Source organism: Anas platyrhynchos, chromosome 2 (assembly GCF_047663525.1).
Source record: "Anas platyrhynchos isolate ZD024472 breed Pekin duck chromosome 2, IASCAAS_PekinDuck_T2T, whole genome shotgun sequence".
Classification (NCBI taxonomy): domain Eukaryota; kingdom Metazoa; phylum Chordata; class Aves; order Anseriformes; family Anatidae; genus Anas; species Anas platyrhynchos.
The window spans coordinates 51,021,455-51,047,744 of record NC_092588.1 but is presented as its reverse complement, the minus strand read 5'-3'; the positions used below and the strand labels follow the sequence as shown (position 1 = coordinate 51,047,744).

The following is a 26,290-nucleotide window of genomic DNA, read 5'->3' as shown; positions in this document are numbered from 1 at the left end:
CTTCAGCAGCCTTTAGTAGCATTTGAAACTTGAAGGTAATTAACTGTTCTTTCAGCATGGCTAAGTAAATGCCTTAGGATGCTCTATAAAAGTTCCATTTCATGTCTTGGTTCACAAAACAGCCTAATGATTTAAATTGATGCTAAATCATTTTGAGTCAAGTCAGAACTGTTTCCAGGCATACTAACGCTGTATGAAGCCGTAGTTTATACAGTTCAGGAACACTAGTTTCAATCAAACTGCTCCATGTGCCTGACCAAGAGATGACATCAGTTTGCCGTATGTTTCCACTGACGTGAAACACTATTTTCACTACTGATTTGAAAACGCAAACAATATTCCTCTCTCCTGTATGCACTTCTATGCCAGTCAGTAACAACAAGTAGGCATCTTTGGAGAAACATCTGATTGTTGCCAACTGTATTGTGTTCTTCACAATGACCATCAGTTAGTTTCACGGAGATGCAAATACACAGTGTGGAGGCCTGTGTTTGTGATTTTGTGATCTCAGGTTTCAGCAATTGCTAGCAGATTGCGTAGTTTAAAGTTTATCTAAAAAGGAACAGTGCTAATTAGAAACACCACTGGTCTGTGAGGATCATAGGTGATCTTCAGTATAATTAGTGCCCAGTGAGTCGAGTGCTCCTTCTGTAAGTGAAGGAAAAAGAAGGTAGCATATGTAGGATAATCAAATGTTTGTTAAAATAGTGATTCTGCTATTTCTCAGGAAATATTAATACTTATTCCAGAGTGCCTTTCTCCCCCCGTGCCTCATTCTCTTTCCTTTAAGTCTGACTTTGAAGTCCTTGGGAAAATGATGAAATATATGAATTCAGCTTCTTTTCTGTTTGACTACCTATATCTCAACACTTGGGGGAATGGTTAGCAGGAGAGGATAAATCTGAATCTACAGCTTAGGGAAGACAGATGTTCTACTTTCATTAAGTATTCTGTGCAGCCTTAAGAAGGTGGCAGTGTTTGCTGATAGATATGTTAAGAATATTGGATCAAACACTGCCTTATTACAACAGCATGGTTTCATTCTGCTTGAATATATTTAACCAATGGGAAGGCAAATTTTATGCAGATGTGATGCTTGAAACAGCAGAGTAATTCTGCGGTTAATCAGTAGGAAAAAAATGAATGTGTTATTTAGCTTTAAAAAGAGATGATGTCTGCAAATTATTTTTGCGGTCCAACTCAAAATTACTCATACATGTCCATTGCTTAATAAATAAAAAAGTAGTTTTAAAATCTTACTTTTAATGTCTTTAGACTGCAAACTCAGGATCACATAAATGCTCTTTTAGTGCAACAGAATACTTCTGGATGTTAGTGAAAATATGCTATTACAAGAAAGAGACAGGCTCATAATAAAGACTCAAGAATTCCCCCAGCTTTCTTATAGAAGCTTTTTCTGTTTAACCAGGATATAGGACTTTGAAAAATACTATATTTATTTGGTTCGTACAGAAATCTGAAGGCTGAATATTGCAGTCTGTGAGGAAAAATTATAGTTTTTGTTTTTATGCAGAAGCCCCTTTTCTGGCTATGTCTAAGAATAGACTCAAGTATCAATTTTAACTTAAAAAATGTTAATTTTGAGTAGGCTATATGTTTATATCCAGGAAGAACTGTATTTTAATAAGAAAACCTGAGATCAGCTTTCGTTTTGAATTGGAAGTTAAAAGATGCCATTTAATATTAAGCGAATTGGAAAACTCTCGTCACACACAGTTTGAAGTTACCCTGCACAGAACGTAAGCTTCAGGTTAAAATCACTAATGCTTAAACAGAAGACTTTGCGTATTGCATTTTGGGGGAAATAATCTGTAGTGATACTTTTTTTTTTCATATCTGTATTTTTATGCAGACTCTGATATGGCGTGAAATCCATTGTTTGAATATTTTAGAAGTAGAAAAATACCTGTATAATCATTGCCTCTTTTTGTAACTTACTGTGTCCCAGAGCCACCAGTTCCCATTGCTCCACCTCAGCTGTCCTCGGTTGGCGCGACGTACTTGTGGATACAGCTGAACGCCAATTCCATCAATGGAGACGGACCCATTATCCAAAGGGAAGTCGAGTATCGAACTTCAAGTGGAAGCTGGTATGACATACAACCCGTGGACTCCACAAGCTACAAGATTGGGCACCTGGATCCTGACACAGAATATGAGATCAGTGTGTTACTTACAAGACCAGGTGAAGGAGGAACGGGATCTCCTGGCCCAGCTCTAAAAACAAGAACAAAATGTGCTGGTGAGTACTCAAAAGCGATCAGAAATGTTGCAAGCAGATTTCTAGGGTCGAAAATGTAAGTTATCTTACTAGTGGTCTTTACTATCTACCTTAAAGCAGCAAGCTTCAGGAATTAAGACCGAATGCTTTTAAGTGTAACATCTCAGCATTTGCCAGTATGATTTAAATCATACCTGTTCATACCTTAAAGTGGTCAGCGTAGCGTGCTGCATAGATGAGTGACTTTTGCTTTCAGGTGCGCTGTGTTCCACTGAACACTCTCCATTCCATTACAGCCTGCTCTTGTTAGTGTATGTTTGGGATGTCAGATCAGTTACCAGTTCATCTCTTTTATTTTTTCTTATTTTCCCTTCTTTTTTGGCTACTGTTCCAAGATTGTGAATAATTTTTTTTTGGTTTGAATAAAGTTTCTTTTTTCCTTTTTTTCAGTGTCAGGTATATCATACTTGTAGATAAAGTGGAAAAAGATCCTGTGTAACAGCAAGTGTAGTCATGGTTATGTCTCAATTAGCAGATAAGGTTTAGCCGAGGACTGCTTTCTTGAGTGACTGACAGCATGTCTTTTCATTAAACGAGATAGTTTGATTTGTCATGTTGTATAGCAGTCTTGGCTCCTATTTTGGATGCTATAATTAATGGTGCTGACCTCTGACTGTAAAAAGATACAAAGAAGACCTATTATACAAAAAACAATTGCACAGTAATCTTCAGGAAGAGTGGCAGTGATACTAATTTGGGATTCAGCTGCTCAAAAAATAATAGAGTATATTGTGACCTGGATTTATTATTATTTTTTTGTCATTAGTGTTTCCCCCCAATATTTTGTATTTTCTTTCTGCTGCTGCAGAGCTGGTAGAAGAGAGTCAGAAATGTACCTAGAAGAAATGTGACTAAGCAAATGGTGTTTGCTTATTGATCCTAATATTTAAAAGAACTGATTGGTTTTGTCTTTTTAATAGTACCAGGAAAAATCATATATTTCAGCAGGAATAATGATGTATTTCCATTGAATATACCAGTAAAGTTACTTTTCATAAAGTCACTTGGCCATCTACCAATGGCTGAGTGGCATTTGGTTGAATGAATTGGTGCGATGCCAAATAGAGTAAAAAAATGTTTGCTGTCAGGATCACAGTGTTGTGTTTTGAAGATGCAAGCTTATATACCTAGTAACTATATGTTTTTTTTTACTTATTCACGTTGTTGGAAACAAGTATTTTAATGAAAAATACTAAGTGGCAGTACACAATAGTGAACTATTTAATATTTGTAAGGTTTTCTTTATTTGACTAAGATAACAACAGTTTAGTCAAAACTGGGGCATAAAAATTAATTAAGAGTTCCCTTCAGGAGTGTTTCTAGGTCACTGTGCCTTTCATAATAATGTAAAATTATCTGTCTAGACAAGGTATGTATATATTTAGTACCGAAGTACTTCAAGCATTTTAAAATTAAACCAGTTTTTCTCAGAGTTTGGTTATGTGCTTATCCAATGAGGTAATGTAACATCAGGTTCTGTGTAAGTGAGCCTGTTTGCACTGAATTTATTCACTATTTCACATCAGCATGCAGATTTTTAGCTACGTGGTGGAAAGCAGGGCCTCAGCACGCTAAATGGTTACTTGGGAAATGTCTTAATAATGAACATCCCCCCTTCCTCTTCCTTTCCTTGAGCTTTTATTGCTGACCATGGCATCACGAGGTATGAGATACCCCTTTCCAATTTGGGTCAACTGTCCTGACTGTGTCCCCTCCCCAACTCTTGCCTACTCGCTGCTGGGGAGGGGTGGGAAAAGTAGGAAGGAAATTAACTCTGTCCTAGCGAGACCCAGTACGGAGAAAGAAATCCAGAATTTTAGTTGTATTTAAGAACATCCTATGCTTTCTAGTCGTTTCAGTGGTACGTACTGTTGAGTATTAAAACATGCATTTGATCTCATAAAACACAACATACTGGAAGTATTTTATTACCTGGTAAAGTCTTGTAATACATCAGCGTTATTTGTGTTTTCATTAAGCTAAACAGTAACCTTCTCAAATTAAAAGCAGAAAGTGATGTCTGACTGAAAAAATTTAAATGGAATGATGATATTAAATCTGTCTCTACAAATTGGCTTTTTTATAGCAGAAGATACTGCTTTGAAGGTGTAGTGGTTATTGGTTAACTGTTAGCAAGTGACATGCTAATAACTGGCCCGAGGGGTTAAAGAGAGATGCTGATAAACTAATGACGGTATAATTAAGCTGGGTAGGAGTAAAATAATGCCAGTCTCCAAAGCATACCATAGAATTAATAAAACAGGAGTCTTTAAGAGAAGAGTCATTGCACCTTTTTAATTACTGTGATAATTGTATGCTGCTTGCCTGTTCCCTAGGGGTCTAGTGAACCACTCTGAGACTCAGAGCAGTGTGCTAGACATTCAATAATCTTAACAGTTCTCCAAAGCATTTGAAATATGTTTTCATTTTAGCAGAATGAGATTTCGCAGGCTTGTAATAGACAAGCCCTATCTGTAACTTTAGTAAATAAAAGCATCTATAATTAGAATGCAAAGAAAATGAAGAAAAATCATCTCTCTAGACTTGGCTGCATCATCCTCAGTGGAGCAGTTACATACTTTCTGAAGTGCTTTCCTTCCTTCTGATGAAATGTAATATAAATGTAAGTGCTCTTTCAGGGTAATGTTGAGGAAGACTGAGGAATTGCGTTCAGATCTGGTTTAGATTTAACCTAGAAAGTAGAGTGCAGGTTTGAAAAAGAGGAGGCTAATGGATTTTTGGCAATTGTAAACCACATTTGAATCAGACTTACAAAAAAGTTATTGTTTTTTTTTCTTCCCTATATTCAAGGTCTGAAACCAAGACCTCTCCCTTGTTTGTCTGGAATTTGAATCACCAGTTGCTGTGTTCAAAGCTCCCTCTTCCCACTGTTGTGTCATATGGTGTTACGAACTTAGGGGAGTGATGCTATTATAAAAGCACTTTAAAAAAGGGTGGGGGTGTGTGGAGAGAGATGGGATGAGGGGATGGAAAAAAAAAACAATCAGGAGAGATATGACAGAACATTTCTGTTACACGGTGTATCTCACGATACTCTCATACACATTTTCACTCTAGTATATTTGTAAAATGATAATTTCAAAACAGTAGCCCCCAATTAGAGTTCCTCACAGTTCAGACAGCATTATCTGAGGCATAAGATTGCTAGCTCGGTGTCAGGCTTACAGTGCCCACCACTGCTATAGAGACCATGCTCACCCACGCTCTATCCAGCCATTGCTTGCAGCTAAATAGCTTCACAAATATTTGAACCAAAGAAATCACTTTATATCTAAGCACAGAACCAACAGCTGCTCTGCCATGTGGGATATAAGTTTGTGGATCTGAAAGTCAATGGTTAGCAAACAAACCAACCAGCCACCCACCTAGCTGTTAGCCCTTACTATTGAAGACTGTGAATCCTCTGGTGCCTGAAAAAATCCAGAACCAAATATTCTCCAAATCTGACCCCAAACTGGTGGAACCAGCCATAAAAAAACTGAGTAGGCTAGTTTAAAGATTAATAGGCTAGAACATGTTTTATAGTTTTCTTTTCCATATCAGCATTTCTGTGGATAGAATTACTTATTTCTGTGCTTTGCAACAAGTTGTGTCTTCAACACACACTATATGATAAAAATCTTGATCCAGTATGTGTCCCTGCACATTGAAGGTGAGACAATGCCCAGTGAAAACTGAACTAGAAAACTCTAGTGGAATTTAAGAAAACAATTTAAAACAAACAAACAAACAAACAAAAAAAAAAAAAAACACACAACAAAACATTGGACTATCCCAAAGTTATTTGTAACAGTTAGTCTTCCACTTCTCTGTGTTACAATACAATTATTGCCGTGTATTTGCAGAAACAATTGCCGCCAATGTAACCAACGATTTTCCAGGCAGAGAATTCAGACATGCTCAATATGTACAAGGAAGCAACAGGAATATTTTAATTAAAGTTGTTGTTCTTGCTGTCTCTTCTGCCCCCTCACCTGCGCTTGTCAGGAGGAAAGCTGTTACTACCAGGTCTATTGAGCTCTTGCATCAGTGCTGCAGGTTAGTTGTAAACTGTCTGTTACTCCAAGGCTTGTTACATCTGGAAGAAGAGAGCAGAGGAACTCTTTAAATCCCCACTTCTAAAGATTACTATTTTTCATCTTTTTTTTTTTTCCTCACTGCTTTGGATCTAGGGGGTGGTTTTTCAAGGTGCCAGAATTACTCCCCTACGTCTTCGCTGCCCACTGATACCACTGGCACAGTGAAACCATCTACATCTGCCAAAATGTTCGCTGATGGAACAAGCCTTATCTTTCCTCTGATCAAATAAGAGCTCATCTCCTGGTACCAGGCCCTGAAAATGATCAGACATGGACCAGACCCTGTTTTTCCTTGGGAATGTTAACTAAGTTCCCCGTTTGTCCTTTTACTTGCTAAAAGGGATTAATTACTTAAAAGTATATAGGGTCTATAGCCAGATAGTAAAATGTATGACAATATAGTATTTGTATAGAAAACTTAGGTTCACTCTGTTGAAAGCTGTAGCTAGACCCACAGCCAGAGTGTAAAACTCTGATCTCCCTCCAGCCCTTTATTTCAGGGAGCCTGTAGAATTTATACATTACTTTACATCAGGTTGAAGCAGACAAAAAGGCTGAAATGTGCAGGCTGTACAGGCTGGTGACTGTCTTGACCCAGGTCAGCATGTCTTGCATGCACGGGTCCAGCAGCAAGTACTCCATGTCACCACATTTCTCCTTATCCATGGCAGGAAGCACTTGTCATCCATCTACAAGATGGACAGTCCTCAGGCCCTAATGGATCAGAGCCTTTGTACTCAATCATTTTAACAGCTGGTCTTCCCCATCCTCCACCCTCATATCTCATCCCCATCTTCTTTTGTCATTAGTTCTGTAGTTAGTCTCTCGCTTTGACAGTGTTCATGCCCTGAATCTCGGTGGTACTTGCTGCTTATTTCCATGCCCTTCCCCGTTGAACATCAGCTAGGAAAGAGAAGTTCCTTCCTAAAAACAGGTTGAAATGGGGACTGCCTTTCACAGTTTTTGCTGGCTTTTTTGAATCTTTGACCTTTTTGTCTCAAGAAAAGGGGAAGGATCTTAGTGTCATTGGGAATTAAATTCTTCCTTCTTATTCCTATACCTTGGGGGACTGCCTGTGAACAGGTTAGTTTTTTTTTCCCTTTTTTTTTTTTATTTTTCTTTTTTTTCCTGGCGTATAACAGAGTCTTAACATTGTTTAGTTTTGTGATCATGAGAGAATTCAACTGGAGGTCATACTGCAAGTACTTTTCAACAGCACTTAGCACTTACCTTTTAAGTATGAACCAAGGTTGTACAGCTGTGTTGTATCAGAGCAAGACCTGAAATCACAGGCACCTGAACCCTGAGGAAAAGGGTAGCGGATATTGCACCATTTTATTTTCCATGGAAAATATGTCACTATCCCAAACCTAATGCTGTAATAAGCTTTAGGAGGAAGTTGCACTGACTTACCACAACAAGTTCTACATTACACTTCTACTGCATCTATTGTTTTCATGGCAAAAGTAAATTACAATTTCGTTTTTAATCAGAAATCTGAAGTAAAAAATAGCCACTGTATCATCCTTTCTCCTAATGCCTTCCTGATATAAAAATGATTCCCATCTAAGGTCCATTTGTTTACAAGGGTGAAAACCAGTATTGAATTTTCTGTGGTATAAGGGGGTGAATCAGTTTTTGGGATTTGCAGAAGATAAGCTGGTAAATTTTAACAGAATTCCAAGAAAATAATAACTAGTGGGATGCATATCCGTGTCCCCATGTCATTTGTCCCTTTCTCTGATTAGAAATCCAAAGGAATGCATCTCCTGTGAAAGGGCCTGATTGAAAGGACAAATAATGCTCAGCTGTGACTGTTCTGTGGAAATTCTTCCCCGACAGCCCTGTGCCTGGGAACAAACACACAGGCTGTTCCTTACTGAGCTGATCGCCCTGTTCCTGTCTTACAGAGCAGCTTTCCTCTTGTGTCATTGAACATCTTGGGTCAAGAAAAAAAGCAAAGTAATCCAAATTCCTCCCTTAAAAAACCTACTTAAATCCAGTTCTCTTTGTTGCATAGTCTGAATTTGCCCTCTGGGGTTCATTTAAATATAAAAAGCAAGAAAGCTGCAGTAAATGACAGCAAATGCAGCTGCAACAAATGCCACGTGTATCTTCAGGAGGGACAAGAAGACCTAGGGAACTGCAGTCCAGTCAGCTACCCCGTGGTTCCTGGGAAGATGATGGACCGGCTACTCCTGGAAACCAAGCACATAAAGACAAAAAAGTGATTGGCAGAAATCATTATGGATTCACAAAGGGGAGTTCATGCTTGATGAACCCGATAACCTCCTGTGATGAAATGCCTGGCTTGGTAGATGAGGAGCAAGCAGTGGATATTGTCTGCCTTGTCTTCAAGAAGGCTTTCAACACGGTCTCCCGTAAGCTGATGGGCAGACAGTGAGGTGGTGGATTAAAAACTGGCCTAATGGCCTAGTCTGGAGGGTGGTGATGGGTGAGTGACATGAGGTCTGGTTGGAGGCCAGTGAGGGGCCACAAAGGTGGTGAAGGGCCTGGAGCATCTGTGCTACAAGGAAGAGGCTGGGAGGCTGAGAGAGCTGGGGCTGTTCATCCTGGAGGAGAGCATGCTGAGGAGGGATCTCAGCAGTGTCTAGAAATACCTGAAGGGAAGGTGTAATGAAGACGGAGCCAGGCTCTTTGCAGTGGTGCCCAGTGCCAGGACAAGAGGCAGTGGGCACCGGCTGGAGCACAGGAGGCTCCCTCTGAACACCACAAAACGATGTGAGGGTGACCGAGCACTGGCACAGGTTGCCCAGAGAGGTTGTGGAGTCTCCTCTGTGAAGATCTTCAAAAGGCAATTGAGCGTGTACCTGTGCAGCTTGCTCGGGCCCTGCTTCAGTGTTGGGAGTGGGGTGTGTTTGGACTGGGCCACCTCCAGAGGCCCCTTCCACCCTCAGCCATTTGACGATCCTGTTTCTCTCAAACTCCAGGAGAAGAATCTCCTACCACAGTGCCTATTAAATTCTCCTGGGCCCTGCTTTCACAAGCAGGGATATATCGTGAGGGCTGTGCTGTGTTCCCGTCCTGCCCCAGGTTTGTGTGAGCAGTGAGGTAGAGCACGATGGAAATCTTTTTATTCAGAGACTTTGGTTCTGCCACCTCATATCTGATGCTTGCTCAGTTCTGTGGTTACCAGCAACAGGGAGCAATACACATTTCCTTTTAGAAAATAAAATGTTATCGGGGTCTGCCCTTCCATCCCAAGAGCGTCTTTCCTTCGCAGCGCTGATCCTAGGTCAGTTTCTCTGCTCAGTGAGCCTTCGGCCTCTGCGCGCAAACACGTTTTGTAACATCAGCAACCAAGCGAGCTGGTGTTACATAGAAATTACTAATCCCTGCACTTTTGTGTCTTCACCAGTCCCTAAATACATGTTTTCGGTTCAGTTGCAGCATCCAGAGGTCTCACTGGAGGAACAGAACATTTTCCCTCCCTACCACCTGAAGGGGGGAGTACTGGCAGGAGGAGGACAGGCAGATTCCTGCCTAGGTCTGGGTCTGTCTGACACACAGTGCTGAGTGTAACAGGAACACAGGCAACTTCTGGTGATGATAAAAGACACAGGGTACAAAACCTGACTGTCAGATCAGCTTGTTTTGAGGAGCTGCTCGTTATGCTGTGGAGAAAAATTTAGGTTGGTTGTTCAGTTTCTTTTGGGGGGAGAGGATAGGGGGATATTTTTTTTAATGGCAATTACATCAGAATGGAAACTGAATGTTTGTAAAAAGAAGTGTCAAGGAGGACTGTCTTCAGTCATGTGAAAAGCAGTCATATAAACGGAGACTTAGTTCTCCACTTTATTAGATTCCCATTTCAAAACATTTGCAGAGGAAGAAATTAACCTGCTCTTTGAGACAAATGAACCTTCACCATTTTATAGCAAACCTGAGGGGCAAAATTATTAATTTCACATCTGCCAAGTAGAGGGAATGTGAAGAAAACATAATGACCCTTGAGAGAAAGTAGATAATGTGATTTCTCCTATGACACTGCTCCATCTCCAGATTTGTTGCAGTCTCTTATTAATTATAAAGATAAGTTAAAAGATAAAAATCAAAAAGAAGATTTTATCCAGTTTTGATTTAGGAAGGATTCCTGAGTACAGACTGCAAAGAAACCCAGCACGTTGTTAGTGTAATGGCTAAAACAGAAGACTGATATGTGGGTATCTTTAGCAGAATTGGTAAACGAGGTACAATTGTCCAAAATATTAATAGGGCATTCCTTGAGATTATTTGGTTCTGAACAAAATGAACATGAACTGTTCCATGGATGCTTTGGTTTTTGGAAGTATTATTACTATAGTTTAATGCAGATTTAAATAAATATGTTGGTAATCTATTTTTTAAAGCAGTTTTGAAACACGGAATAGGGAGTGTTTTGGGGATAGGTGATTTCCCTGTGAAGTCCCATAGGTGCCTCTTTTGAGGACAGTTTTCACATCAGTTACTCCTAGAGTAGGAAGCAATGCCATACTGCATTCCAGTTAGAGGCAAATTTCATTGTTAGTAACACTGGACCTTTGGCAAAAACATAAGCAAATGTGAAAATGTGCCAGGAGGTCACATTTTTCCTTTTGCTTTCCAAAGCTTTTTCCTTTTTTTTCTTTCCAAAGCTTTTTCCTTTGAGTTAGCCAATGTAGAAAGTCTCATGCAAAACCAAAATAAAATCTTTTACATGGTTGAATTGGCCTAGGTATAATCTCTTCAACTTTTATCTAAAAACCGAAAAAACAAAACTAATCATGCATGATGTGAAGCTTTAGAAATGCTATGTTAACTCCCCAAGCTCATGTCTATTATGTATGCTCTGCTAATGAAGAAAATCTCCATTAATCTGGAGTTTTCAGAAATACAGGAAGCAGATTTATCGTAGCTTTTAAAGGAATCCCAATGGCGCATTATGCAATGCTGCGATTGCTTTTGTGCATCTCAGTCACTTTCTGATAGGAGAAGGCATTTCATGCAAGAGAGATAGCAAAAGGTAACAATGTCATACTGTAATGTTTTTTGGGACTATAGTGAAGAAAAAGGGACTGCTATTTGAGCACTACCTAGCAATCAAATATCTAAAGACATAAACATAATATTTATTTAGACAGAAGTCTAAATGGCTAAGCCCTACTGAATGTCTTCTGATATTTTCTACTAAGCTGGGTTGAGTTTAACCACAAAGATTTTGCTTTTCTTTACTGCATTTATCATCTTGAACAGCTTTCATAATTAAAAACATAATAAAATAATAATAAAAAGGTCTGAAAGAACTTCTGACTCACCTGTTCTGGGAGCCAGGAAAATAAATGATCTCATAGAAAACGAAAGTCTTAATTTCTGAAGGATTTGTCCGCTAAGTATTGCCTGGTTTTGATGGTAATCCAATTTTTCCCTGGTCTCCATGTCCATGTGAGATACCTGCAAGGCAAGAAGCAGCACCCAATTAACCAGGAATTTGCTGTCACACGGCATTTTTAATGTTAGGCTTCTGCTTGCTTTTCCCTGACCATGTTCTGTCCAGCCCAGCAGCTTTGGCCAGTTGCAAAAACATCTAACTGCCTGCTTCTGTTGGAGCATCTGGGAAGCATGAAACATCCCAGGTGTCACATGGGACAACTGACTATGTTTTAAACCTTCTAGCTTTCTTTGCAGAAAAATCGCTTACAAAAAAGGAAGCCCCAAAATTTGCAGAATGAAAGGTGTGTTAATTCTGTCCTGCTTTAAAGAAAAACAAGCAATGATGCTATTTGAGTGCTTCTGTTCTTGTTATTTATTTATTTTTTTCAGTGGTTAGAAGGCATTTTATTTCTTTGTTCCACAAATGTAGAATTGTTGGGCACAGAATTTGGTCACACTTCCTGAATGTCTCCAGGAAGAATAGCTGGTGCTGTCAGTTCTGCTTTTTCTATTACTACATTTTGCTACAGAGAAAAATTATAACTTTATAGACTAGGCATCTGGTTTGAGACCTGAAATCAGGAAAGATCCTGATTAGGAAGTATCCTGACATTGAAGGAAGAATAAAGTTTCTCTTTCTTGTTGCACTGGTGGGCCGCTACAGTGTTGAAAACAGGTAATTCTGTCCTACAGTCCAGTGATCTCTTCTGGTCAGCAAATCTGCACCGTGTTTCTGTTTAAAATTTTACAGAAAAATGAAGCTGAGAAAGTTCAAAGAGTGCTAGACTTCCATTTCTGTGGCTTTAGAAGAGAAGTTGTTTTTTGGTATCTCATCTGATTACTGTTGTGTGCTGGTTGTGCAGGGAGCAGCATTCGTGAGGAACTGAGATTTTTCCAGACTCATCTATAGGCAACGTAAGTTTGGGGGAGGAAATCTGCTATATGTAATTTTCTACTTCTTTGGACCTGAATGACTAGATGGATTCTCACCCAAATAAATTAACACATTTGACTGCAAAGACAATGATCAAGCAAATGCTTGCTCAAATATCTGAAAGGAAATAGGAAATAAAATAGGGAAATGCAGTGCATGACATTAATGTGAAGTACTGTATTAATAAAATGGAGATTAAAATAGGACTGCCAATAAAATTATGATTTAGGGCTCTTGCATTTTGGTGCTCATGATCTTTCATCCATGGAATGATATTTTTTTAAAACAACAAGTATGACCAATCATCTAAAATATTTTTAACACTTTGTTTTCAAAGTTATAGTCCTTACATCTCTGTTTAGCTGTCTTTCAATATTCACCATCCTTGGAGATCCTTTTTATTATCTTAAATATATTAAAAAATATATCTGTGCTTTTAGTTCATGCTTATTGATTCTGTTAAGCTCAATTCAGTGCCTTGTAAAGAAAAAAAAAAAAAAGTGTGGGGGGGTTCTTTTAGGAAAGGGAAAGGTCAGTTTCATCCATTAATTCGTGATTCATAACTGCCCAAAAGCTCTCTGAAGGTGTTTTGGTCCAGAAATTGTGCTGTAGAAAATGATGTTTAGAGTGGACTGTTATCTTTTAGTATTATCCATATGGGAAAATGCACGTAGAGCAAAAAGGCAATAATAAGTGTTTACTCCTGACACGCAGAAGTGCCTTTTCATTTCTAGAAATTTATGTACTTTGGAAAAAAAAAAATCAAGCTGCCTGTCAGTTGCTCTTTGTTTTGACTGTTGCTGCAGATGTTTTGTTTGCAATTAGCTTTAAAAAAAATAATTAAAAAAAAAAAATTCAATAATTTACTTAATTACTGTTGTACAGTGTTGAATTTGAGAGGATGACCTGATGTGTAACTGGCATGTTTGGCCAAGTAAATGAAAAAAATAACTTTTAATGACCTGAGCATAATTATAGATGACTTAGGAATGACAACTGGCAAAAATTGTACTATAATTAAATTTCCATTATAAAAGTTTCATCTTTTTTGTCTGACATGTAAGGCTAGATTGTGAAGAGTATTCATTTATAACGGGAAGAATTAGAGAGCTATAATTTATAATTCAGGATAATCAATGAAAGCATTTCTTTTGTCAGGGAACCTTTCACTGGCAAATAACATTGCATTGTTAGTTGCTTTAAAAAGAAACTAAAAATTCTTTGCTTATTTATTTAATTTACTGCAAAAGGAGATGAAAAATTCAGGTGGTTGAATCCAGTCTTGCAGTAATTCAGAGTAATGTTATGCAGATAGGTCTCCTCAGTTGTTTTTTTTTTTTTTTTTCCTTCAGTAACATTAACCTTGTCTCAGTCTAAATCTAAGACTTCTTGAAGGCCATCTTATCAAGGTTCTTTTTAATCTTGAACAGAGTTTCTAATAGAAGAAGTGAATAATTTATTTTGTTTTACAAACTTTCTGATTATTGACTGAGATGGACGCTTTGCTATCTCGTAATGGTGTCTCAGTTCCCTCTTCATACCTACGTAATCTTTCAAAGGGAGCTCCAGCAGATTAATATTTTTCAAATTTTGTCACCATCTTTTTCAAAGACCAATGCCAAGCTCAGAATCGCTCTGATTTAACTAAAAGATGCTTGATCCTTCCTTGCACTCATTTAAACTCTGCATTTACTAGAGTATTTTGTATGCTTTTCTGTTACTTACTTAATTAGACTTGTGGCTACTCATCATACCGTAATTCTTCTTACTCTACTATCTGTTTACTATTTAAACAAAATGTATATGTCATTATTCACAAAATATGATTCTTACATACCCAGAAAGAAGGACTCTTGACTAAGCAGAAATGTCTTGGTTTCATGTCTGAATCGGTTCAAACAATGAATTTCTTTCTGCTTTATTAACATCATGGAATAGTTTGGTATAAATCTTCCAAAGCTAATTTATTTTATTCTCTATTGCAGCAACACAAGCTCTGCTAAACAGTTTATGTACAATATTGTACTGGGGACCTAGAACAGCTGCCTTGAAGATAAGCTATTTTCACAATGATAATTTTCAAAGGCTGTCTACTAAAATTCAAAGTGGTTATTTACTTCTGTGTGTTACCACCACCTTACTGTTTGGCATTTGACTTACAGACCACTGCCTATGAAAACAGTCAGTATTCATATCTTTAAGTGCCAGAAAAGTACTGCTCTATATTAATTTCCATGCCCTGCAGTAGCTGCTTCCTGGACATTGCTGCAAATTTCTGGGGCCATTTTGTGTATTTATTTCTTTTGGTTCAGACCACAGGCTCCAGTCTCCACCACCTGATTTATGTCTTGATTGTTACAACTTTTTATTTTCATTTGCAATTAGTTAACACTTTAAGGTTTTCTTTCTGTGAACCTGAGTACATCACAGGTCAGTAAAATGTGCAAGTCTTTCTTCACAGGGAATAGGACAGTATTGATGTGGTGCACCTAGTACAGGTGTGGAAGTGCTTGGAGCAAATCTTTATGAAGTTCTTGGACCACACATAAAAGGTGACTTACTTATTTCTCAGACTGACAACTCATAAATCTATGTTTATTTTTATGAACACAAGTAAAGGATTTCTTTTTTCTCCTGCCCCTGCTCCAAGATTTGTTTCTGGTGCCAAACAGATGGTGGAGCTATTAATTGATGGTGGAGAAACATGTAACATTGGATAAGCTAAGTTTAATCTCATTGTCAGAAAGAAATGGATTACATTAGCTAATTTTTTCCAGCCTGATGAAAGAGGAAAAGTCGTCATCCCAGTCTAAATTGTTAGTGTTTGGCAGTCACACAAACAGTTGATAACAAAATCTACATGACAACTTAACTATGTGCATTGCTGTCTGCAGGAGTGTACTTGCTCATGCAGTTTCTCATGCAAAAAGGCCAGTTTTAGGATTACGAGATGAATTCAGAAGGTATTTAGTTGCTTTAACAGGAAATGGCTAATACCTGCCTAAAATAAAATGCATTTGATTTAATTTAAAGTAGTAGTGGATACCCTTGTTTCTATTCAGTGTTCAGCGTTACAGAATATATGCTACTCAGATACTCTAAAAGAATTTTAAGCAGTGTCATTTGCCTTGGATAGTACTAGATATTCCGTGAACTCAAAGTGGCTCTGTTTGAGCAATTTTGTCATGCTATAGTAAAAGCATAGGGCACACGTGATGTAGAAGAGAAACAATTTTTGCCTATTTTCAGCTTTAAATTTCCATGCATTGCAGACATCATACTTTTTGCTGTTTGGGAGGGGGGAAAAGATTAGAGAAAAAAAAAAAAAAGGCTTCAGCAGTGTTACAGTGCTATTAGATGTCAAGATTATGACTAGAATCACTTTTACTGGTGAAAAACAGTAGCTGAAATGCGCTGCAACTTGGGATTGCTCTAGAATGAGACAGCCTGCAAAAAGATAGAGAAGCTGTCATGGGTCAGTAAGCCTTCACCTGCTCAGAGCTGAAGACTCACGAGAGCTGACACTCTTTGCGGCCTTCTCCGAACTTCATGCAGAGAACAAAAGTGAAAAGCTGAATCCTTCTGATGGGTGGGTGGGCAGAACTGAATATGGTATCAGTCTGCTGTTGAAAGCTCACTCAGATAAAATTTTCCAGGTGGGGATCGGGAAGCCCTTGAGTCTTTCACTTTGGCAAAAGTTGCAATTTTGCTTTGGTTGGAGCTCATTAATCCAGTCCAGCTTGGGCCCACATTTTTGCTGATTTCCAGCATTCTCTCTTGCTTATATCCGTGGAGAAAACCTCTTCCCTCCTTCTCATTAACTTCCCATTTTATTCATCATGTTTGACGCCAGTTTGGGGCGATATTTCATGTATAAACCATATTACACAGCAGATTATGTAGGCGTAGTCCTGAGAAGCACAGTTGATTAAGCAATAATTCAAAAAACATTTAATTTTTTTTTTTTTTTTACCTAATAATGATCTATTGCTGAAAAATAAATTCTAAGGTATTTATTAGGAGTAATCAGAGAAGTAAAGTAGAAATGTTTGTTTTCAAGGTACTAATAAGTAATCTGATTATGCTGTATAATTGTACTGCCATCATGCTGTTATTTCAAGTAATTTTATTTTGGGGAAAATAAATACAAGCCAGTAAGACTAGACTAATTTTGCTTTCTGTGATCAAACTTAGATGGAAAGTTTTTGTCAATATTTTTGTAATAAACTTTATGCTGACTTTGCCCTAGAATTACCGTGAGTAATTTGACAAAATACTGTGGTTCCGTAGAGAGCTTAGTGCCTATGGAGGTCATAAATTTTACTACCATAATGTTATTTTCTAAGATATGTAGAAATACAGGTTGCTAACTGAGAATTACCTTCAGCTTTTACATGCACTATCAGGAAGTGTGCTTGTGCTGCTCGATGTTTATCTTCAGCAACTTCTGTAGGCAACGTGGAAAGATGGGCTTTGCAGGATGCTGACGTAGAGCAAGATCCAAAGTGTTCTTATTCATCTCTTGAACGAGCTCTTCTGTCTGTCCAGTGATGAAAAATGCTCCTAGGGAGACCAGCCTCCTGCGTCTTTGTCAATACCCAGGAGTCTCTTTGGTGCTGACGGTAACACATTCGAGGATGAAGATAAGATCTGCTGCTGCTGTAAAATACGTGTGTGCCAACTGGTACTGTACATTGACACGGTACTAGTGTCAGTCCTAATAGCCATTGACCAAGGACTAAAATCAGTTATTTTCCTAAAATCAAAATTTTCCTGAAACCTTGTTCAAAACTTCACTTTTAGGCCGTTGTCGATTAAGTTCTGGGTTCCGAGATGGTGCTTTGACTTTTTGAATCCGAACAGACTGCACTTGACATATATAAGATAAATTTGTCCTTAATCTTCCTGATTGTGTCCATTCATTTTTAGATGGGCCATTGCCAAGGTTAAAGTCTAACACTTTGACTTTCTGTCTCAACAACTGTTCCAAGGGTAGTGCTAGTTATTATGTCAGCGGAGTTAGCAGTTGTCCAAACATTTAATATAAACAAGGAAGTTTCCACACAAGAAAAAAAGACCAAATTCTTAGCAGTTAGTTGCTAGGGATTTGGTGGAACTGATTTGAAATACTGAGAGAGATGCCAGGGAACTGTGCTGCTAAAGGATAAGCTGACAACAGTAATCAGCAGAGTTATGTGTTCTGGAAGAATGGAAAATATATTTCTGCACTTTTTTTGAGAAAGATTGGATTTTTCTGTTTATTTGCTATTTTTTGTATTTTGGTTCTGTTTTTTTTTTTTTTATTATTAACAATTTTAATGGAGGTTGGAAGTTGGATAGTCATTGTGTTCAAATTTAGTGAAAAAACTTAACGATGCTCCTAAAAATACGTGTTGCTCTAGCTAAATCTGCTGCCAGATTGCACTATGTCAGTAGTTTACCTATATGCCCACATAATTAAAAAAACAAAAGCACAACACCAAAGTATATTTTTAGTGTATGGTTTCCATAGGCAATACAGCTAAATGGTGAAAATGCATTTCAGGTACATAACTCTGCTAGCCAAAAATAGACAAGAAATTATAGTATATGTACTGAGAACTTTTTTTTTTTAATGTTATTTTGATGTCTTGAACATTCAAAACAAGGTCTACTTTATGCTTAGACTGTGACATGATGAAAAAATCTGCGATTTTAGCCACACCCTCTCCAAACCTGATAGGAGAGATGAGGAAGGCAATTAAATAGGCTGTAGGGGTCTGAAAAAAATGTGACACAATGGAAGAAAAAAAAAAAAAGATAGGTGTGCCAAATCTCTCCCTTCCATACCAAAATACATACTAAGTTCAAGAGGTTCAAATCTGAGGTGCTTAATTTTTTAGAACATGTTGCTAATGTTTAGCAAGTTGTTTTTAGAATGCCGTGCTGCCTACATCTTTGCTTCATTTCTTCTTGTGGCTGCTTATTTTGCCTACAATCTTTGCTTCCTCCTTCTCCTTCCTCTGCTGCACATTTGGCTTCTGATTGTGACAGTAACTTTTCACCCATCCCCCTTTAGCAAGGCACTTAGGATCACATCACACGTACGTCCCGCTGAAGTACATATGCGTACCCGAAAGGATGTGATAAAATTTATGCTGTTCCATTTTATTCTCTTTGGTAGGTAAGACTGAATGGAGTATAAATGTTAAAATGTACCTTACTTTAACACTCAGGCAGTTTATTTGCCTTACTCTTAGTACCCCATCCACCAGAAATGGAAATTCTAGAAATAAAGCAGATACTTGATGATATGTGATGAAGGGTATTTTTATTTTACATCTTTGTATAGGTAATGGTTTAACATAAAATGTCCCCGAATACATACGAGATTTTTACAAAAAAGTACCATAAATGTTCAAACAAATTTTTGAAAAATGTAGGTTCTTTTTAAAGATATTTTAATGCTTTCCTTATAGAGTTACAAAACTTTTTTTGTAATGTTTGAAGGAAGCAGAAGCAGTTTGAGTTATCACGGGATAGCAGAGATTTGGCCATAACGATGCCATAAAAATGCTCCCAGCCTTGGACACCTAACAATTTGATTGGGATGTTATGGATCATGCTGTGAGCACCTCCATTTCTCCTTAGTTTCACTTTTTGGGGCTAGAAACTTCTCTGAAGCTTTAGCTAAGTGAGTCACTTGTGATCCTTTGTTCCTGCCCAGCCAAAGGCTGCTTGCCTCCAAAGGGAAAGCCCAGCAAATAGGGGAGAAGAAGCTCTTTTGTCTCCTGTGTGGAAATTACAGTTCTCACAGGCTCTCCACGGGTGGTTCAGGCAGAATTGTCCTATAACACAGATCAGAGGAGCCCCAAAGGGAGTACAGTCAAAGGAATGAAAGAAATGTGGATGTCCTGCATCATCTGGTTAATCTTCCTTGTGAAATAAAGAGCTACTTCAGAGTTGAATTTGATCCAAGAAACTCTTCTTTGATATTTTTTTTTCAAATCAGGGAAGTTTTTTTTTTTTTTTAACCAATAGTTTTAGCATAGAAAGGGTATCTATCATTGATACGTACATACCACGTCCCTTCTCTGTGATACAATCCCAAGAATTTGTAAAGCATATCTGAAACTTCTGGTGGTGAACTTTTTTCTTCAGTGGGATTACACTTTTCATCAAGCCGTCATCCAAGAGCAAAGTAATTTAGAATATGACCAGGGTAAATTGTGAACTCAGCACACATTGATCTGCAATAAATCTAGACAAAAGCAATCTCATCTACAATAGAGCACATTCCTCCAGGGATTCAGATAAACACCGAAGGAGACAGAGCTGTTCTTTCAGGAGTTAGATTCAGAAAAATGAAAGCGGTATTTCCGTACAGGTTCCCAGAGATGCGTTGTCTTTGGGATTATTCAGAGTTAACTTTTTTTTTTTTTTTTTTTTTTTTTTTTTTTAACCTACAGAGATACTGTGCCTGCTCAGACAGAGCTGACGTCAGTATCGGAGCATTCCCAAATGCAACGGGGTAGCTGAGATGCAGTTCAGCACAGTTTTCTGGTTGACCGTCCCCTGTATGACGCTGGCAGACACCAGCCTTTTGGATTTCGGATCACATTAAGAAAAAGAGTAAATGTAGGAAGGAATTTGGACACGAGCCAGAACAAGGCACAGTCTCAGCATCTCGTAACGTTAAGAGTGCAAAATCAGTGAGGAAAGTTCCTGGTACTTAGAAGTCTTTTAGGAAATAGTTCCTGGACTGAGTTTCCACTAGCATTTTTTGCAGGAAAACAAGAGGGCTGTTGGCTTCTCAAAAGGCTGGATTCTCGCCCCAAAGCATTTGCTTTCCAATATTTTTTCCCAGTTCAGTAACTTCTCTAGAAATGCGGAGCTGAAGGCTGTCACATAGATAACCAAATGTCCAAAGTAGATTTAGCCACAGATTCTTGTCACTGGATAGACACAAGCCAAGATACTTGCTTGGAGATTTTTTCCTCTTTCACAGACCAATTTCCTTCAATCTTAGTGCTTCACTTTTAAAAGTCAGATTTTGAGAGAACTGAGATAGTCAGAGAAAGCTGGTTTTGGCACCCAGTCTTTTAAGAAAAAATCATGAAATCAGTATTTATGAAAGGGGATGATAAGAGTTTTGCAGCCTATATAAATCCTATTAACATGTGGATATATAGTTAAATTTCTCTTACATCATGGATTGAAAGATCTTCTGAAAGTACAGAAGTGATCTTTTCATGGAAAAAGTTAGCAAATTTATTCAAATACTTTTTATAGAACCAGATTGTGCTATAAAAAGTTACAGGATCACCACCAAGTAGGAACAGCACCTGCAAATCATATATGTAACAGATTATAGCATAAATAGTGACCTGTCTAGAGATGTGCTGTCAAGACACATTTACACAAAATGTAGCTATCGTTTGGAAAATTACTAATAGCAAAAAGAAAAACAAAAGTGGAAATACGTAACAATTCTTTTAATGATCTGCAAAACGTAGTATTTCATGTTGCAAAATCAACTTTCTGTTATATTCAGACAAGCAGTAAAGAAATTATGGGCAGAGAGATGTAGCTAGAAAAAATGATTTTGTTTTCTTTATGCTCTTACTTTAATCTTGGAGAGGCTCAGCACATGAAAATGGCAATTCCAAAGAGCAAAAACATCTAAAATATTTCATCCAAATATATTTTAACCACATGAATATTTTTCACATCTTGGACTGATACTAGTGCATTGGCACAGAACTTTTCTGAAGTTCATTTGTTGCGACAGAAGGAACATATGATTAAATTCAGATGTTAGTGCGTTTCCCCTGATGGCTAGTCTGTGGTTTGTAGAGCTGCAAATGTTTCTCTCCTCATAAAAGAAACAATTCCTTAACTTTAATTACACCTGTAGTTAAGCGTGGTTCCAAAACACGTAGCGCTAATGATGTAGAAACTAATTACACCGTGTGAATTTCACCCTAATAACTTGTATAAAATCAATCTGTGACTTAGTCGGGGATCTTATTTTTTGCATAGTTCTCATGGTTCTGTTCTGCTGTGCTTGATACTGTTATCAATTAGTGATTTCCTCTTAACTGTGAATCTGAAAAATTCATACTGTGTGGTCCTTTCCTGGCTTTTCCATGACTATACCAGGCTAGTGCTGAACTGGCTCTACTTGACTGTAGCCAAAAATTGCAGGTCCTGAGGCTCCCCCTTTGAAGGAGCTGTTCTGTGCTGTTATCAGTGCAATTAACATCAGCATGACCATGAGAAGACTCAGGCCCTGAGTGCTAATGGGTATCAGAGCCGCCCAGTCTCAGGTGTAGATAGTAGCTAGAAGCATCTCTTGTGCAGGGCTGTTGCCAGAGGGCTAATTTCACTACTGCCTCGTTTTTAATTGATCTTACCCCCCAACAATGGCCTGCCACCTCATGCACAGCTTAATTTCAGAATCAGTCTTTGAGATAAGGTGGAGGTCAGAGCTCTTAATTTGTACTTACATTGCTGGTAAATCAGATAACCTCCAAATGATTAAAGTCCTGGGAGAAGGCAACAAGTTTAGCGATTCACTCTTCTGTCTGGGCAAAGCTCAGCTGAGGGATTTTTTTTTCCTCCATAAACCTTTTAACAGCCGTACAGCTGTGCCATCACTGCATGCAGCACTCTGTACCGAATGCAGGCCCGCCGACTGGAGGACCACGCACAAGTCATTGACAGAGCCCCAAGAACCCCAGCTAAGAAGCACGGCTTCTGGTGATCCCTGGAAGGGTTTATGGTAAACAGTGTCAACCAGAGTAAGTCAGGTAGTGGCAGTATAGGAATCACAAATGTTGTAAATCCACGGGGCTGTTACCTGTTGCTTATGGTATGTTTAGTAGCAGATGGTTTGGGCCTGGTCTAGATTCTCGTCCAGAAGCAACACTGATGGATCTCCTCATTTATAGTTTCTTAGTAGAAAGCAAGACTGCATAGATATTTTTGTGCGACCACCTCCAACTAACTCTGATTCAGAACAGCCTGGATTAGAGGGATGTACTGACTAAAGAGTCATGCACAATACAGAAAAGGGAATTATATTGTTCTAGGAGCAGGGGGGATAGGAATGATTTATGTTAGTTCAAATTAGGTCTGGATACGCGTCCCTGAGAGAGGTGTGTCTGCAGATTCTGAGTTGGGCTAAAGCGCTTTGCCGTGTTTCAGTTCTTGAGCTTAGAAAAACACTGCATGGTTTTGGAAAACCTCCGTCAAAGTGCTGTTTTGCACTCTCACTGTAGCACCTCAGGTGGAGTACAACGAGTCGCAAAACTCAGGGGCTGGCTGTTACCTCACACCAGTAACAGGAACCCCTCAGAGGTGCAAAACAAGACCAGGGCTTTCTATCTAAGGGCATGAATTTTCAAACACTGTGATAAGGTCCAAGATTTGTAGTAAACATGATACAAACACTAGGGTTTATTTACTCTATTTGCTTTAAAATATTTACAATAGTATCTATTGTACCTAGAATAGCTCAACATAACAGGTTTCCTCATGTGAATGTAAGGATTTTCTAGACTTCAGACAAATACTTTACGCCAGGATTTTAGGTCATAACTGATATTTAATGCTCACACAAAGAAAAACATGTTCCGCATGGTAATGCTTGATTAGCAAGAAGCATTTAGATATTTGTGTTGTCAAGTTTTTTGGTCATTCTTCCTGCGTTGTGATCCATACCCAAACAGATGTTACACTGTGCATAGAAACTAGCTGTGAAAAACAGGTGAAAATTTGGGAAATGCACTTTTGCTGTTTGTAGTTTGTAAACTATGCTATGAGTAACATTTCTGTAGTAGAAGGACTGGCTCCTGACAATGCTCGGAGCTTGTACAATTGCCTTAGACATCAGGCAGTAATTTTTGAAGAGTAAAGTTCTTCTGATACAGTCTTCCTGCAAACTCGTATTGCCAACTCCTTCTAAAGTAAGGTATGTACCTTAATAATGAACACAGGTAAAGTTTTGTTTATGCTGGCGTGCACCAATGTCTTACCTTGATAATTTGTTCTTTCTTGTGAGATCATTTATAGTTTAAAAGAACTTTTCTATTTAGGGATGCGGTAGTTTTTCAATGAACATTCAGTCTGTGCAGGAAGGATTCAGATTCTTTTTCTGTGAGCAGAACCCTCTGAGTTCTTTCACTCTTTATGAATATAGAGTACAACCTCAGAAGTTCAGGTAGAGAAAATGATAGGGGATAATTTCATCATCTGTTTTTTTCCCCCCTCTATCTTTCAAAACCAAAATCCCATACATACCTCTGTTAACTATTAAATCACTTAAAAGGCTAAGGAAGAAAATGAGTTTCTAAAGGTAGGCTTATGCCTAAGCAGTAATTATATGGGTTATTAAATCAGTAGCTATGTTATATAAAATAGGTTTTTGGCTATAATATTATAGTTTAGCTATATTATTAGCTAATATTATAGCTATAGTATATAGCTAAAAGTAGCTATGTTATATCATTAGTAGCTTATTATATACATTGAAGGAAATGTGTGATGCTATGTGACATACAGAACTCCAGGTGAAGCCCACAACAGTAAATATTTATTTGACGTATACGGCCTTGGTGTTTTTCTAGAAATTTTTCTAGCAATCCATAGCGAGATTATTTGACTTCACAGTAGGCTGTGCCACGAATGCAGAGACCTAAGCTGGCTGCCTATGAGCTGGGGTCTGGAAACAGTTTAGCTGTGTTTGCGTAATTTGTGCAGTGCAACCTCCAGGCTGGATTGGCACTGCCTCCTGAGCCTGTCCTCCACCATCTGGCTCTTCTCCATTACACCCATCTTGCACGTTCACATATGAACTCTCCAGTGGCCTGATTTATACAAATATTTTGTAGCACTTAGTTTTTATTCTTTCTCAGTTAATCTCATCTTGCCACTGGTGTGAACAATAGAGACTTGATTGCATCTTCATTTCAGCTGCTTAGAGCTGCACAAACTCGACTGGCACTGTAACTTACGATCGCCCTGTAAGGCTATACTGGTTCAATTGGAGTTCTGGCCTCAGACTGGTTTTTGAAGCAGGAGCTACAAGTTGGCTAAATGCTAATCAGACAGTATGTCAAGATAGCGCACAGCACTGTTAACCTTGTATAATATTTAACATAAGTGTCGCACAAGATGCCCTTATACAGTTTTGTATATGATCCTGCTGTAACTTGAGTCAAGTGTCTGTGCGCTCTCTTAATTTTCAGATAATGTTAAGGTAATTAGGAACATTTTTAGGCTAACTAAGCCATTCTCAAGCAAATACGAACAGAGGCCTGGCCTGTTCTGTCGGAACTGGTGAAGCCTTACATCTTGACAGTCCTGTGTTTATTGTGAGGATTTTTCTTTCTCACTAGTCATGAAAACTGCTTTGGTCTTTTCTGGTTGCTGGTGGGACACACCTTGCCTTTTCAGCCAGCCAGATGGGGACAAGGTCTAACCTGGGGCAGTTTCCACAACCCCAGTCAGATGGTTTGGTGGGATACTATGTCGATGGACACTTGAGAATGTCCCATCTAACCTGAATTATGTTTCCTTTAAACCTGTTATAAAGTGGAACAGCATCTAGGTTTTTATGTTTTCGTATGAGCTGTGAAATCCTGCTCATCAGTTTGGACTTAGTCCTGCAAAAAAAAGAACATGTCCCTGGGGATGTTTAAAGCTTTAAAAGCTTGTTGTCCTTAGGAAGAAGCATGTTCGCACATTCTCTGTTCTCAAAAATGGCTTCTTTGGTTAAAGAAGAGCTTTGGCAAATCTTCTTCCTGAGCAGTAGTCTCTAAATGGTGTATGTAGGTGTGATGTATCAGACTTACAGCTTCTGCTCTAGAGGTCTGAGCAGAAGCTTTTGGATTGCTAAAGCTTGGTGACATGCCATGGAATCAGACACGTACTACGTAACTGTGTCTCTTCAGTACCTTTTCCATCTGCTTTAATTAAGAAACCAAGAAATGTACAAAATGAAAACAAAACTGATTTCCATATAATCACTGCATCCTGCATGCACAACCTACAGTAGTTATGTTAAATAACATAGTCAGATAATGCCCAAAAGAATTTTAATTTTTATGGTTTCTGAACTAACAGGGGCATGTTGTGACTCTAGGGCATATGAACAAACCAAAATCCTGACTTGGAGGAACCTCTGTAATAGTAACTTAAATAGGATGATGCAAATTTTCTCAGAAAATAACAGATTTTAATTTTTAATGCTGTCGAACATCATTGCAACGTTCAGAAAACAGAATTTCAGTGTGCTTCTGGAATATTTTTGCAAAATTATCTAGCATACAAGCCTGGTTACTCAGACTGCAAATTCTTTAGATAGCATTTGCCCTGACAGGTGCCTTCAAAGGATTAGGAAACATTTTAATGTGGAGCTGATCGATAAAATGTAGGTGGATAGTTTTCAGCCTGTTGTGATGTGAGTATTTGGTAAATTAGCAGAGCAATACTGCAGTAGAAGTCTTTGCCGACTTAGTGAGATGCTAATATTGCTGCTGTGTTAACTACCAATATCAGATC

At 38.3% G+C, this 26,290-nt stretch overlaps 1 protein-coding gene across 14 annotated transcripts in view; it reads left to right on the top strand.

The window, feature by feature from the left end:
- The window catches only part of PTPRM (protein tyrosine phosphatase receptor type M), a 472,980-nt gene that overhangs the window by 188,449 nt on the left and 258,241 nt on the right, over positions 1-26,290 (top strand). For all 14 annotated transcript variants that reach the window (XM_027452030.3, XM_027452024.3, XM_027452023.3 and 11 more), the window contains exon 7: positions 1,970-2,263. In XM_027452030.3, the coding sequence (XP_027307831.1) occupies positions 1,970-2,263 (294 nt within the window). The remainder of the gene's footprint in view (positions 1-1,969; positions 2,264-26,290) is intronic.